This window comes from Amphimedon queenslandica, unplaced genomic scaffold (assembly GCF_000090795.2).
Source record: "Amphimedon queenslandica unplaced genomic scaffold, v1.1 AMPQUscaffold_12894, whole genome shotgun sequence".
NCBI classification, from domain to species: domain Eukaryota; kingdom Metazoa; phylum Porifera; class Demospongiae; order Haplosclerida; family Niphatidae; genus Amphimedon; species Amphimedon queenslandica.
In genome coordinates, this window is record NW_003546870.1 from 12,440 (window position 1) to 27,110 (window position 14,671).

General features: G+C 35.1%; 3 protein-coding genes and 1 long non-coding RNA gene across 4 annotated transcripts in view; 2 read left to right on the plus strand and 2 right to left on the minus strand.

Moving 5' to 3' along the window:
- The window catches only part of LOC100633145 (lipase maturation factor 1-like), a 5,391-nt gene extending 3,713 nt beyond the window's left edge, over nucleotides 1–1,678 (plus strand). Inside the window, exons 6-9 of the mRNA XM_020002522.1 lie at nucleotides 117–308; nucleotides 561–750; nucleotides 1,187–1,296; nucleotides 1,380–1,678. Of these exons, the coding sequence (XP_019858081.1) occupies nucleotides 117–308; nucleotides 561–750; nucleotides 1,187–1,296; nucleotides 1,380–1,557 (670 nt within the window). The 3' untranslated portion in view covers nucleotides 1,558–1,678. The remainder of the gene's footprint in view (nucleotides 1–116; nucleotides 309–560; nucleotides 751–1,186; nucleotides 1,297–1,379) is intronic.
- A 3,097-nt stretch (nucleotides 1,679–4,775) lies between these two features.
- Nucleotides 4,776–5,098, plus strand: LOC109586348 (uncharacterized). Its single transcript, XR_002186964.1, has 3 exons — nucleotides 4,776–4,803; nucleotides 4,862–4,948; nucleotides 5,008–5,098. It is a non-coding gene; the product is annotated as an uncharacterized LOC109586348 (long non-coding RNA).
- Nucleotides 5,099–9,348: 4,250 nt separating this feature from the next.
- On the minus strand, nucleotides 9,349–10,271 carry LOC109586343 (chaperone protein HscA homolog). The gene is made up of 2 exons (XM_020002523.1): nucleotides 9,833–10,271; nucleotides 9,349–9,707 (listed from the first exon to the last, which is right to left on the minus strand). Exons 1-2 carry the CDS (start codon nucleotides 10,269–10,271, stop codon nucleotides 9,349–9,351), a joined length of 798 nt encoding a protein of 265 aa, XP_019858082.1.
- Nucleotides 10,272–12,302: 2,031 nt separating this feature from the next.
- Nucleotides 12,303–14,665, minus strand: LOC109586355 (heat shock 70 kDa protein 12A-like). Its single transcript, XM_020002531.1, has 3 exons — nucleotides 13,982–14,665; nucleotides 13,715–13,927; nucleotides 12,303–13,670 (listed from the first exon to the last, which is right to left on the minus strand). Exons 1-3 carry the CDS (start codon nucleotides 14,057–14,059, stop codon nucleotides 12,366–12,368), a joined length of 1,596 nt encoding a protein of 531 aa, XP_019858090.1. The 5' UTR covers nucleotides 14,060–14,665; the 3' UTR covers nucleotides 12,303–12,365.
- Nucleotides 14,666–14,671: the final 6 nt, after the last annotated feature.

A 14,671-nucleotide genomic window follows, 5' to 3' on the forward strand; every position in this document is an offset into this window, starting at 1 on the left:
AACTTATACATGTACATGTACAAATTTTTTAGAGACAGTTTTGAGCAAACTTACCATTAATTAGGTGTACATGTACATGTACATGTATGCATATCATTGAAATGACATACAATGTGCTGTGTACATTACTATTATCAATATTGTCCTCCAAAAGGTTATTACATTAGGAAGGTTGTATCTATTAGCTTGGGATTGCTTTTGGCTTATCTCAGTATTCCTGTTGTACAGAATCTTCTCTCCAGTAGACAACAAATGAATACTAGCTTTGAACCATTGAGGATTATCAACACATACGGAGCTTTTGGCAGGTAAACTATTATGATTGCCATGATAGTGGGGAAATTTTGTAGCCAAAATTTTATGTGGATTTTACGTTCATAAAATTTATGAAATTTGAATAAATACAGTTCAAGATGGCTGAAGAGCAGAAAATCACAAAAATTAAAGTCACAAAGTCAATTTATGATAGATTCACAAAATTTTTGGGCCACGAAAATCTTTCGCTACACACTACATGTATGTCTTTTTGTCATTATTATAATACTTTTTTATTATCCTAGTGTTACTAAGGAACGAACTGAAGTCATTATTGAGGGGACCTATGATTTTAATTTTGGAAAGAATGGTGAGGGGGCCGACTGGGAGGAAATTGAATTCAACTGTAAGCCTGGTAATGTATCAAGAAGACCTTGCATCATATCTCCTTATCATTATCGTCTTGACTGGTTGATGTGGTTTGCTGCATTTCAGGTACACTTTCAAATAGTTTAGAGGTACATGTACTTACATGTACAATTACTGGTACTATTGATTGCTAAATTTTGCTATTGGAGTATATCAAATTATTAATACACAATAATCATTAGTTAACTCAAATGTGCATGTGTACAGATTGAATTGAAACATGTACATGTATGTGTACATACATGTAGTTCTTACCCTCAGTGATTGTGGTCAGGCCAATGATCTTATATTATGGTCAGTTTACAATATTACACTAGTCCTGACGTTACACTGATGCTGGAGTTAAATTTAATTCAACTCTAGCATAAAGCATGCATGAATAGGTCAATACGCCCACGCTTTTGATTAAACTTAATTTAATGATAGTACACTGGCCTAGCATCATATTGTAAATCTACAATGTAGCTTTATACATTAATTTTTGTTATTTTATTTTTAATAGAGTTATCAACATAATCCATGGCTACTACACTTTTGTGCTAAACTACTTGCTGGAGATCCTTCACTTAACTCACTCATTGCTCACAATCCTTTTAAGGAAAAGCCACCAAAGTATGTCAATTCAATGAAGAGAGTGGGAGAAGGAGTGGGTGAGAGTGTGAATAGAAGCTAATTATCATAATGTCTTCCTACAGTTTTGTGAGGGCATTGCATTATCAATACAAGTACACCAAAATTGGAAGTAAAGAATCAAAAAGAGGTCAATGGTGGAAGAGAAAGAAGAAAGGAGTGTATCTTCCAATCATCAATATTGATTCACTTAAAGACATAATGTCAGGGCAAGGCTGGAAGTGGTACAAGGACAGTAAATAGTTAATGTATTTTCACTTTTGTTATTATTATTTTCCTTTCACTTTTTCACATGAAATTAACAGTTAAGGCTGGGAACCGGCCTAGTGTGAATGTTATCTGTTAACTTATTGAGTAAAATTTATTTCTAGATCTACATGTAAAATTTACGCCATGCAGTCATGCTTGGACCATTTTATAGTGATGGGCGATTCCGAGTCCCGAGTATTTGATCCTTCGATTCCGAATGGAATTGTACACGTATCGAAAGAGAAATGAGAGTCGTTTGAAACAATTCCGAATTAATTCTTGATGTTAATTGAGCGAAGCCCACTAAAGCACTAACGAGAAAAGGTCCGTCTTTATGCTAACTATTATTAATGTTAAATAGCAAGCGGGTGTGGTCACAATGAATTAAATTTAAAATGGCGGCTATAACCAAGCTTTTGCTCATTGCAGCAAACCGCAAACAGGCAGCAAGATGAGACTAAACTGCTATCCAAAATCTTCTCTAGCAGTAAGGAAGGTCATACAGCCCAAAATAGTGTCGCTCGAGGGCTAGCTGAGCCCCTTTAAATGTTTTACATCATAGTTAATAAACCACTAGTTAGCTGAGGTCTACCACGTGTTTTTGCGCATGCGCAGATGTAGGACTCTGGATTCGCATCGCCTACAAGGGCCCAATTCCAAATAGATACTCCCACCTTTAAAGTAAAGGTGGGGCTTGTGTTGTTAATGCAATCGAGCTTGCTCGCCTAGCTTGATCTTGTGTTTAGTTACTTGTGCTGGCTTGCCTTTTCTATTGTCATCTGTCTTGCTGCTATATTGTGTAGAAGAATCGAAGGCTAACTCTAGGCAGGTAAATTATTATTTTTTTACTTCGTAATAATCTAGGCCTCGCTACTACCACACATTTCATTGCCAGAGGTATGAGTTGATGTTGCTGACTTTTTGTCATTTTGTGCATGAATTATTAGGTACTGACACGTAATCCGCTTCATGCAGTAAAACGCAAGTGAAATCAACTGTGAACTCAAAGCATACTCAGAATGTGGAACTAGTAACTGTAATGTGCCACAATAATTGCTGAGAATGTGCAGATGTAGTGAGGAGCAGGGGCATATCTAGGAATTCGAAGAGGGGGATGTTGGGGGGCGTGAAGCGCTCCACGATTTTGGTCACACCCACTTTTTTACACCAAAAAACAGCGTTTACCTTCATTTTCATCAAATACGGGTAGGGTCAAAATAATTTTAAGCATACTGATTGCTCCCTAAAGTACTATAAACTGCTGAAATCATGATCAGGGGGCTGTTGAGAGGTTTGATAGTGATGAGACTTCAGTAATTTTTCCGAGCCCAGCCATGAGGGGGGTCTCAAGCCCCCTCAGCCCCCTCCCCTAGATACGCCACTGAGGAGTTGTACTTGCTGTGACTATTATATGCTTTTATGCATATGGCACTCATAGGCTAATTAGCTAAAATAGAAAATTTATTTTTGCTGCTTTAATAAAACACATATCCTAATGATTATTAAGCATCTCATTTACATGGATTTGGTAGATAGATTTATGCCTATTTGAAATTATCACAGCTCTTTGGAACCCTAGGAAAAATCCCAAGTGGTTACAAATGTATGCAGTTCCATTAGAGATGTGTGTATTGGCTTTAACGTACGAAAGCTAGTGGTATTGTGATATTGTCCCCCTTATCATACACACACACATACACACACCCTCCCAAAATTTCTCATGCATATGAGTGCATGTATGTATGTACAAAAGTGGCTTCTGTTTTTATTGTTACAAATATTTCCCATATCATCCCACACACACACACCCACACACACACCTTGAGTTGAGCACTGAAAGTACAGTGACAAGCAAAGATCTGAAGTTAAAACATGTATGATGTTGTGGCTAGGAACCACTGACTCATAGTTCCACTTTTCAGATGCTATAGAGCCAAAGAATTGTCAAATTAAAATTACATTCAGTTACCTTATAGTGGATTAATTTATTATTGTGGTTTTTGTGGTAAAATCAGTTGACCAAAGTCTAACTGTCTCTTTTAAGTACAGTGATTTTTCTAGTTTATGATTGTTTTATACACACACATCACATCATGAATATTATAGCTACCATATAGCGGAAAATTTTCGTGGCCCAAAATTTTCGTGGATTCGTCCAAAAATCAATTTCGTGGCTTTAATTTTTGTGGTTTTCTACAATTCGGCCATTTTAAACCGTATAAAATCGATTTTCGCGGATTTTATTTTCGTGGGTTTCGAAAAAAACGCGAAATCCACGAAAATTTTGGGCCACGAAAATTTTCCGCTATACGGTATTGAATAAAATATATTAATGCATGTGCACTTACTTCCATTGTTCTCTTTATCATTAGTGACTGGATAAAGAGAACTACTTGACTCTAACCTCGGAATTATAATATTTATTCGAGATGATTGATATCTCTCAATGGAGAGCTAGTATTGGACTGTGGAACTACTGTCAAGCTGCCTCCAGTAGACCAGCTAATGGCTGCCATTCTCACTCATTCAAAGCTGCAGTAGACAGCAAGTCAGGCAGCCTTAGACTAGAAGAGAAAACATCTAAACTGCCAGCAGCTCTGTCTTTTATTGTTTCTCTTCTTCTATCTTTATTGAGATATATGAAGCTCAATTTTATTCCTCCAACAGGTAAACAAACTAACAGTATATAATATTAGCATACAATGTATATATTTACAATAGGTATAATTACTATTGCTGTTATGATCCACTGCCTCCAGTCATTAGTCTTGTTTATAGCTACTATTGGCAGTAGCTCTGACCTGATCTACTATTTGGTTTTACTTCTTCTCCTCCTCTTATCAGGAGATGTTGAACTCAATCCTGGTCCTATAACTGGTAACTGAACATACACTTAATACAACCCTCATTATATAACTGATATACTATATACTGCAGATAATCCAAAGGATATATTAAGGACTCATTCTAGTAAACTCACTAAAGAAATTTCAAATAATCTCTACGAAATAACAACTGAATTACATGCTAATGGGTTAATACCACAACAAATAGTTGATGATGTACTTGTAATGGGAGTTATGACTGATTATACTAAAGCAATGAAGTTGATAAGTGTATTACGTGGACAGTTGGAATCCTCTCTTAACCCAGAGCAGTATCTTATTGATATATGTCTTGTATTAAACCAACAACATCGTACACTAACAGATATTGCTACCTCTATATTACACCAATTAGGTGAGTGTGTGTGTACGTTATCAGTGATCAATATAGTCATTATATCTCAATACATTAGGTCAGTCTATACCTGATAATGTCAGTTCACATCCTGTACTACCATCACCAGTTGATATATCCAATACACCAGTTACTGATATAAGAGGTAATAAATTATTTAATGTGCATACATTGTTTTTATGTACGGTATCTTGATCAATATAGGTCAGTCTAATGTAGCTAAACCCGTTAGTTCAATACCTGATGCTGTTCAAGGATATGCTGACAGTATGAGACAACACTACAAACACCAACCTATTGTTGCTACAGACTGGCCACCAAGAATTGGAAAAGATTTCTTTGGAAGACTAGCACTAGTAGAAAAACTAGATTCCAGCACACAAGCAGAATCAGCTTGGCATATGCTTAGAGGAAAAGTTGATAAAATAGTTAAACTAAGTGAAAACAAAAAGATAAGTGTTGAAGATGTACTCGAACCCACATATAGTAGATCTCTGCCTCTCAGAGTAGTAATAGACGGTCCTCCTGGTATTGGCAAGACCACAATCTGTCGTAAATTGTTGAATATGTGGTCCAATGGACTATTTGTACACAAGCAGTATGACTTGGTACTTTACTGTCCTTTAAGAAATAGCAAGATAGCTACAGCTACTACACTAGCTGACCTGTTTGTGCATCAACGATACGAAGTTCCCATGGTAGCTGAATGGTTTGAGAAAACAAATGGAAAAGGATTACTGATAATTTTTGATGGTTGGGATGAACTAAGTGACCAACTCAGACAGTCTTCATTAGCTGCTAGCATCTTTTGTAAGGAAAAGTTAGACCAATGTTCAGTAATTGTTGCCTCTCGTAGCTATGCCTCCTCTTCACTTTTGAAAATTTATACTCTCAGTAGACATGTTCAGGTCATTGGGTTTTCTGAGGAAGAAATATCAACAGTAATTATACAAACACTTCAAAAAGATACAAAACTAGCACAAGAACTCATTGATAAGAAAAGAAAAGATAAAGAAAATGACAAACTTTTCACAACTACTCAAAGCAGTAAGGACTCACAAATAGCAGTTAAACTCATTAATGATCTTCAAGTGCGAAATGATGTCCAATCATTGTGTTATATACCACTAGTCTGTTCCATGGTCATCTTAGTTTATTGTAAGGAAGGAGGAAACTTACCAGCAACTCTCACTCAACTGTATGAGAACTTTATCCTACAAACTATCAGAAGACATGTTAAAAGACATGACATTAACCCACATACTTTACGTAGTCTTTCTTCATTACCATCACACTTAGCTAAACCTTTACAAGAGATGTGTCAGTTAGCTTATACTAATCTGGCTAATACAACAATGACATTCTCTTCAGATCAACTGCAGTCACTGAGTGAGGCACTCAAGGAAGACTATTTTGGATTAATGACAAGATTCACAGAATATGATGAGGAGAAGTATCAGTTCCTTCACTTGAGTATACAGGAATTTCTAGCTGCATGGTGGATAGCTAAGCATGAGAAGAAGACAGAGGAAGTGTTTAAGGATCACTTTGATGATGATCACTTTTGAATGTGTCTGAGGTTTGTGGCAGGACTAACTCACCTTGAACATGAAAGCTATCAACAGTACTTTATTATGCAACAACTTGACTTACAGTGTAAGAGGAAACCATTGTTTGGATTTGAGACTTATCATCTCTCCTACTTCTATCAAAATCCTGAGATTAGATGGTATGATCATATCAGACCTGATGATTTTGAAAGTGTTCCCATTCTTCTTCTTCAACTCCTGTATGAATCACAGAACGCAACATTATGTCAAGTATTAGCACAATCCATCGAAAACCACTCACTGTGTCTGGATAGGGATGGACTATCATTATCTTTGTTTGACTGGTTGTGTCTCAGTTATTGTATAAACAACTCCAATACAACATTACACCTGAAGGATGTCCATAAAGAACTACCATCTGAACATACCATAATACTACAGACCCAGTGTAAGAGACTGGAGGTAAGGTTGTTTAAACCCACTGAAGAATTAATACATGAAGTATTACAACCATCACTTTTATACAGTATTCAGGAGTGCTACTGTGTATTATTAGGAGGTCATTATGTTCCCTGTATTGCATTATTACAGTTCCTCAATCTTCCTCAATTGAAGATACTGCATTCAATAATGGGCCAACCTACTATACCAACAGTTGACAATACATACTACACAGACAAGTGCACTGAACTTGAGAAATGTATAGAAATGAATTCAACACTACAAGAAATGAAGGTTATGTATAATGATTTTAATGAAATAACAAGTACCATTACCAGTGTCATTAAAGGAGTAACAAGAAATAAAACAATTAGATCATTATCAATACATGTTAGGGACGATTTTCCTCCTCCTCTACCTAATGGAGTAATAGAGCAGTTACTAAAGGACAACAACACATTACAAGCTCTCTCGCTGTACATACCTGATGAACTTCTACCATTATCACTGAATATAGTAGAGGTGAACACACCACTGACTGCTCTAGAGATAGGAGGAGGATGGATTAGTAATGAACTAATAACATCGCTCCTTCCACATATCAAAGGATTACACTGTCTTATACTAAATGATCCATACCCACCACATCCTCTATTTCTTTCTCATCCCAGTCTGCATACACTTAATTTACCACTAGACACAGCTGAGAGTGCTATTGAACTATTTACTATTCTACAAACCAATACTACACTTAAAGCTCTGAGTGTGGTGATAAAGGAGGAGAGAGTATATACCAGCAGTATGGGTACTAGTCTACAAGACATGCTAACACAAAACAAAACACTTAAATACCTTGAAATTGATGGTTACAAGCACATGCACATTCTTTTTGGTGACATTCACATTCCAAGTTCATTCCTGTCCTTCCTAACAAGAGGTCTCCAGCATAACGCTAGTCTTCAGCAATTGAGTGTATCCATTCCACTGAATGAAGAGATAAGCACTTTTATTAATGTCATCTCTCAAAAGAACAATCTCACAGAACTCAACATTAACTTTGAACCACATCAGTCATACAGTAACTGTAGTTATGAAAAGCAGGAACAAATAATGACACCATTGTTTTATGAACAGGTACTACCTGCTGTTACTAACATGCTACAGTCACATACAACCATCAGACTATTGAAGATAGAGTGTGAAGACATTGCTGAGTCATCTCGACGTTACTGGATAGAAATAGTACAACATTTATATGAAACTATCTTCACCCACCAATCACTTGAATACATTGAGATTAGTATTAGATATACTATTCCTCCTCATATCCTGTGGGTTACTCTTAAAGATCAAACATTGATTGATAAACACAAGAAAGAACAACCACACAAACCACTACCAATAGTGAACTTGACATAATTATTATTATTACAAGCACATTAATTAATTATGTTATTTAGTTAGTTAGTTTACAGTTCTTCATTATCTATTATTTCCTTATTCTTCTCTTCTGCATATTCTATCTACTTTTGTGCATATTGATTAAATTTATGATCTTTTAATGCTTTATGTATGCCAATTAGAAGTTAGTTATGTCCAGATATTCTCCATTTGATGGCAAAGTATAAGTCATACAGAAGTATAAGTCAAAGTATAAGTCACTGACACAGACAATAATAATGTCTTCCTACAGTTTTGTGAGGGCATTGCATTATCAATACAAGTACACCAAAATTGGAAGTAAAGAATCAAAAAGAGGTCAATGGTGGAAGAGAAAGAAGAAAGTAGTGTATCTTCCAATCATCAATATTGATTCACTTAGGGGCATAATGTCAGGGCAAGGCTGGAAGTGGTACAAGGACACTAAATAGTTAATGTATTTTCACTTTTGTTATTATTTTTTTTGCATTACATTGTAAATTCAACAGTTAATTAAGTGATGAAACATATAATTACTGCAAGTTTTCTATTTGTCCTACAATTGAAACACTCTGTGGCAAGTATCTGCATGTATTTGAAATTAGTGCAAATTCCAAAAAGTTTAAAATTGTATAGAAAAGTCACTCTAAATGTAAAATAGATCTATATGTATGTTACTAATACTTTTCTAACTACAGTAATTGCTACTACTACATGTATATGAAATATTTTTATTTAATTGTTATTAGCAAAAGTGCATGATGTTAGCTATAGTCTTGTTTTGATAGGAAGTCACAAACTGTTTTCACTTCTTCTGCAGTGATGCTATACTGAGCTCTTGCTTGTATCTCTGTACCACTGACATCCATAAATACATCAATGTGCCTCTCCTCCCTTGGTATATTATCAGGATTAGGAATATCAAGTATTAGCTCTCCAATCTTACATACTGTTAGTTTACCTTCTTTGTCTATTACATACTGAACTCCATGATCTGCTGTAGAGTATATAGGAATGTGTACTTGAGTATAGCTTTAGAGGTATATAAGTTGTTTTATATATGTCATCCTTTATTACTTCTTCTTTGAGTATGAATACCTTAAAGACATGTTTACAACATTGCTTACCATCTTCTTCATCTATTAACATGCATGTAATGTTCATCATGTATTTCTGGGTTGAATACAGGCCCAACATTTATCCCATAAGTAGCATCAGCAACACGTGATTGGATTATGCTAGGATCTTTCCTCCACATTACTGCTCCAGATACAACAGCAAGATCTGGTTGTACAGGACACACTATATTATCATAAAGCATGCCATGATGCTGAGCCATTGCTTCTTCTATTTTTTGACTGACAAACCTACACCCTCCAAACCCTCCTACTAGATAAACTGTATCAATATGATCTGTTAGCTCATCAATTGCTGCTCTCACGATGCACTCAAGGATCTTATCTATTGTGGGTACCTCTTCAAATAAATTGTACCCTATGATTAACGAATCATTTGTTGGATTATAATGCATATTCAGCTTCTTTGCTTCCTTAAGAGATATCATTGCCATAGTTGCCTGGTAAAAGGTCTTGGTAATGATAATGCTATTTTTCTGAGACCTTCTATTGCATTTCCAAATATTATTTTCTGTTCTTCGAACTTTTCGTAAAATAGCCCATATAGTGTAGTTTTGGCACTAATGGGATCAGATTTCAATAAAATATGAAAACCTTTATCATTTATTATTTCTTGTAGTAATTCTGATAATGCTTCATTGATGGTTGTTCCTCCCCAGGTGTTACCCATTGGTGGTAATACTTCACTAATTCTCCCATTACTCTTATCATGTACAGTAATATCAACTGTACCTCCTCCTATATCAACTACCATATATCTCTGTGGAGGTTTTCCTGATACTTCTGACTTATGCTGTGCATATATAGCAGCTACTTCTGGTTCTAGAGCTAATGATAGCTTTTCAGGATTAACCTCCTCTGGACATGGTAAAGGAGAGCCAAATGGAGTGAACCTTGTTATACCAGGAGCATCAGAAGTCATGCAGACCAGCCTATCATATTAATATAATAAAATACAAAGCATGCATGTATTATGTTACCATATAAGCAGCTTCTCTCATCATTCTTCTTGCTCTTGCTTTCCATATAGCAGGAACAGTAATGACCCAATCAAAATCAGTTGACTTGTAGACTCCTTTCAGATGATCAGTCAGTAGCTTCTCCTTGAGGAGTTTTATTGTAAAAGCTATAACTTCAATAAGATAATATGATCCTCCATTAAGTGAAGGGACTTCAGTATCATGATTTAGTGACTGGGGAATACAGTTATTAAATTAAATATTAGAGCACTATTAACTCACTTTATCTCTCTGTAGCAATAGTTTTATTCTTTCAAAGTACACAAATTCTTTAGCATCTTCCTTAGCTATGCCATTATATGTGCTCTGTGCTTGATGTCCAATCCCAATGACTCTGTATTGATTCCCTTCTTGTTCCTTCATGATTAGTATTGAGTTAGGGACCCTTTCCATTGTGCTGTGAAGTGGTAGGACTTTTACACCTCCTCCTGTTGTTGGAGTGGTATATGCTACTGATAGTGATGATGTTCCAAAGTCAATAGCTGCTATGCAATTGCTTCTCTTTAGCACAGGAGCTGGCTGATTTTGGTATCTTCTCAGCTCTTGATAGTGGCAGTGGTCCCTTAGATAAAGCCATGATGAATTTTTATGATTGTAAGGGCTGCTATCAACATGAAAGTTTATGCTATTAATAGTACAATACTCTATTTATACTGTGTCATCATGCATGCATGACGCATCATAGTGCAGGGTCATGCAGTAGTCAAGCAGGGAGGTATGGCTTTCACTCAACATAACTTTAAATTTAAAAACTAAGGCTTATGTTCAACTCTTTTTGAAACAACTTATTAGGTTATTATTGATAAGCTAAGATTAGTTGAATTTTAGCAGGTATATATATATATATATATATATATATATATATATATATATATATATATATATATATGATTAAGTAATGATTGACCATGCATCCCCACTATGAATATACTGATGAACCATGTTTCTGTATTTTAGTATTTATGATTACACTGCCTAACATTATGACTTCTTTACCCTTAATTTAATGAACTCAGGAAACAGTTCAATTTATTGTCTGAAGTTTAGTGACAAGCATTTCACCTGTAGATCTAATGTAAATGATACTTGTATATCTAGTTTGTATTAGATCTTACTAAGAAAAATATTCATATTATAATCACTAATGAAAGAGAAATTCATCTCCGTTATTGATCTGTAATTGAAATGAAGTATTATTTATCATTAATATTATTATTATTTACCTTATTTGGCAGCACTTTATTTTGTGGTTATCTATAGTAATGGTACACACAGGACTACTTTTAATTGTCCTGTACCAACATTTATACAATGTTGCCCTTTTGCATTCATCATTATTCTCCCCTGCTATTGTGTCTTAGTATAGTTTATATAGGAGTTAGTAGTCTATAAAAATTATTTTTATAAGCTTTTGCAACAGATGTTATTAGAAATGAACTCTAGCTGTCATGCAGGCCTTATACGTATAAGGTCTATACTCAATAGTGGAAGTTGACAGTGACATGGCAAGTTAGTTTAATCTGTTGCAATTTTTCACATAATGTACTGGTACAGGAGCCGCTTTTTATTTTGTCAACTCTCTCCAGTGGCTTCAGTGGTCCCTTAGATACAACCATGATGAGATACATGTATTAACATTACTGTGAATAGTAGAGTTAAATAAATCTATACAATTCTAGAAATTATTGCAAATTTTCCTTGTTTATATAATTTCCTTTTTGAGTTCCTGGTTTAACAGCCGTATGCATAATTACGATAATTTTGTTTTAGTTCATGTATAGTCTATCAATGTATATCCTGGTAAATGTCATTAATTTATATTTATTTGATTTATAGTTGCCAATTTGCTACATGTGGTGCTAGTTTTTGCTAAAAAATTTATATTCAGAACTAAACTAAAGTAAAAATTATTAGTAAACAAATTTCAAAATTTTCAAAATGCACATAAAAGTCTATATTAGTACTAATACTAATACTCTAAACTACAGTTATTGTTATCAGTCATGTTTTGATAAAAAGTCACAAACTGTTTTCACTTCTTCTCCAGTGATACTGTACTGAGCCCTTGCTTGTATCTCTGTACCACTGAAATCCATATATACATCGTACTCTCTCTCCTCCCTTGGTATATTATCAGGGTTAGGAATATCAAGTACCAGTTTACCAATCTTATGTACTGTTGTTTTACCTTCCTTATCCCTTACATACTGAACTCCATCATCTGTTGTACAATATATAGAGATATTAACTTGTTTGTAACTTTGATAACCAGGTATAAATGTAGCTTTATATACTTCATTCTTTATAATGTCTCCTTTAAGTACAAATACTTTTAAAATATCACTACAACACTGTTTACCAAAATTACCATCTTCGTGTATATACTTGTAATATTCATCGTGTAATGATGGATCAAATAAAGAAGTAACACTTGTCCCATAAGTAGCATCAGCAACACGTGATTGGATTATGTTAGGATCTTTCTTCCACATTACTGCTCCTAATACAACAGCAAGATCTGAATGTTGAGGACACACTATATTATCATAAAGCATGCCACGATGCTGAGCAATACCTTCTTCTATCTTTTGACTAACAAACCTACACCCTCCAAACCCTCCTACTAGATAAATTGTATCAATATGATCTGTTAGCTCATCAAATGCTGCTGTCACACACTCTATGATCTTGTCTATTGTTAATTGGAACACCTTCTCTTCTAATAGATGATATCCTATGCTTAATGAATTATCTCCTGGATCATAATGCATATTCATCTTGTTTGCTTGACGAAGTTTCTTATTGCCATAAAATTTCACAAAGGATGGTGGCAACGTCAGTGCTACTTCATGAATGCCTTCAGTTGCATCTCCAAATATTTTTTTATGCTTTTCAAACTCTTCGTAGAAAAACTTATTTAATGTAGCTTTGGCATTTGTGGGATTGGACTTGAAAAAAGACACAAAACCTTTGTCTTTTGCTATTTCTTCCAGTAATGTTGATAATGCTTCATTGATGGTTGTTCCTCCCCAAGTGTTACCCATTGGTGGTAATACTACACTATTTCTCCCATTACTCTTGTCATGTACAGTAATATCAACTGTACCTCCTCCTATATCAACTACCATATATCTCTGTGGAGGCATTCCTGATACTTCTGACTGATGCTGTGCATATATAGCAGCTACTTCTGGTTCTAGAGCTAATGATAGCTTCTCAGGATTAACCTCCTCTGGACGTGGTAAAGGAGAACCAACTGGAGTGAACTTAGTTATACCAGGACCATCAGAAGTCAGGCCAGCCTATCATATTAGCATAATGAAATACAAAGCATGTATTAGGTTACCATATAAGCAGCTTCTCTCATCATTCTTCTTGCTCTTGCTTTCCATATAGCAGGGACAGTAATGACCCAATCAAAATCAGTTGACTTGTAGACTCCTTTCAGATGATCAGTCAGTAGCTTCTCCATGAGATGTTTTAGTGTAAAAGCTATAACTTCAATAAGATAATAAGATCCACCAGTGAATGAAGAGACCTCATTTGTATAATCTACTAACTATATATATTACAATAGTGAGCAGTACTCATTGTTATAGACATATATACTAACTTTATCTCTTTCTAGTAAACTCTTTATTCTTTCAAAATAAATGAAGTTGTTGGCATTTTTCTTTATATCACTATACATATTCTGTGCTTGAAGTCCAATCCCAATGACTTTGTACTGCTGGTTCTCCTGGTCTATAGTAATTAGTATTGAGTTTGGGACCCTTTCCAGTGTACTGTGAAGTGGCAGAACTTGCAAATCGCTTCTTGTTGTTGGAGTGGTATATGCTACTGATAGTGATGATGTTCCAAAGTCAATAGCTGCTATGCAATTGCTTCTCTGTATCACAGCATTCACAGGAGATGGTTTCAGTATCTTCTCAGCTCTTGACAGTGGTGCTAATTGTTCCTTTGATAGCTAAATGCTATGATTGTTAGGGCTGTATAATACTTATATGGGTCTTTTTATGCATAGCGCTATTGATAGCATAACTATAAGTGCAATTAAAATAAACTGTGAATAGTAGAGGTGAATGTACTTAATGCTGACAAAAAACATGTTTACACTTAATATCCTATTCGCCCTGAAATGCACACACAAAATATATACAATAAATACAATAAGCCCTGCAAATCACCCCAACAAAGGGGGAAAAGAGGGAAGGGTTGGTAACATTGTATGGGCCACACCCCCTAAGCTTGCTTTGCCTGGTTGTAAATGGTGGTCAAACTGAACCCAAGGCTTACGTACTAG

Bases quoted from the DNA above. Each gene is read 5' to 3' on its own strand.
- LOC109586355 (XM_020002531.1), bottom strand. From the start codon at position 14,059: ATGTATAGTGATATAAAGAAAAATGCCAACAACTTCATTTATTTTGAA. The intron at 13,928-13,981 runs GTTAGTATATAT...TAATATATATAG, and splicing joins GTTTACTAGAAAGAGATAAA to TTAGTAGATTATACAAATGA. The intron at 13,671-13,714 runs GTAACCTAATAC...CTAATATGATAG, and splicing joins TGAGAGAAGCTGCTTATATG to GCTGGCCTGACTTCTGATGG.
- LOC109586343 (XM_020002523.1), bottom strand. From the start codon at position 10,271: ATGACTTCTGATGCTCCTGGTATAACAAGGTTCACTCCATTTGGCTCT. The intron at 9,708-9,832 runs GTCTCAGAAAAA...CGTTAATCATAG, and splicing joins ATTTGGAAATGCAATAGAAG to GGTACAATTTATTTGAAGAG.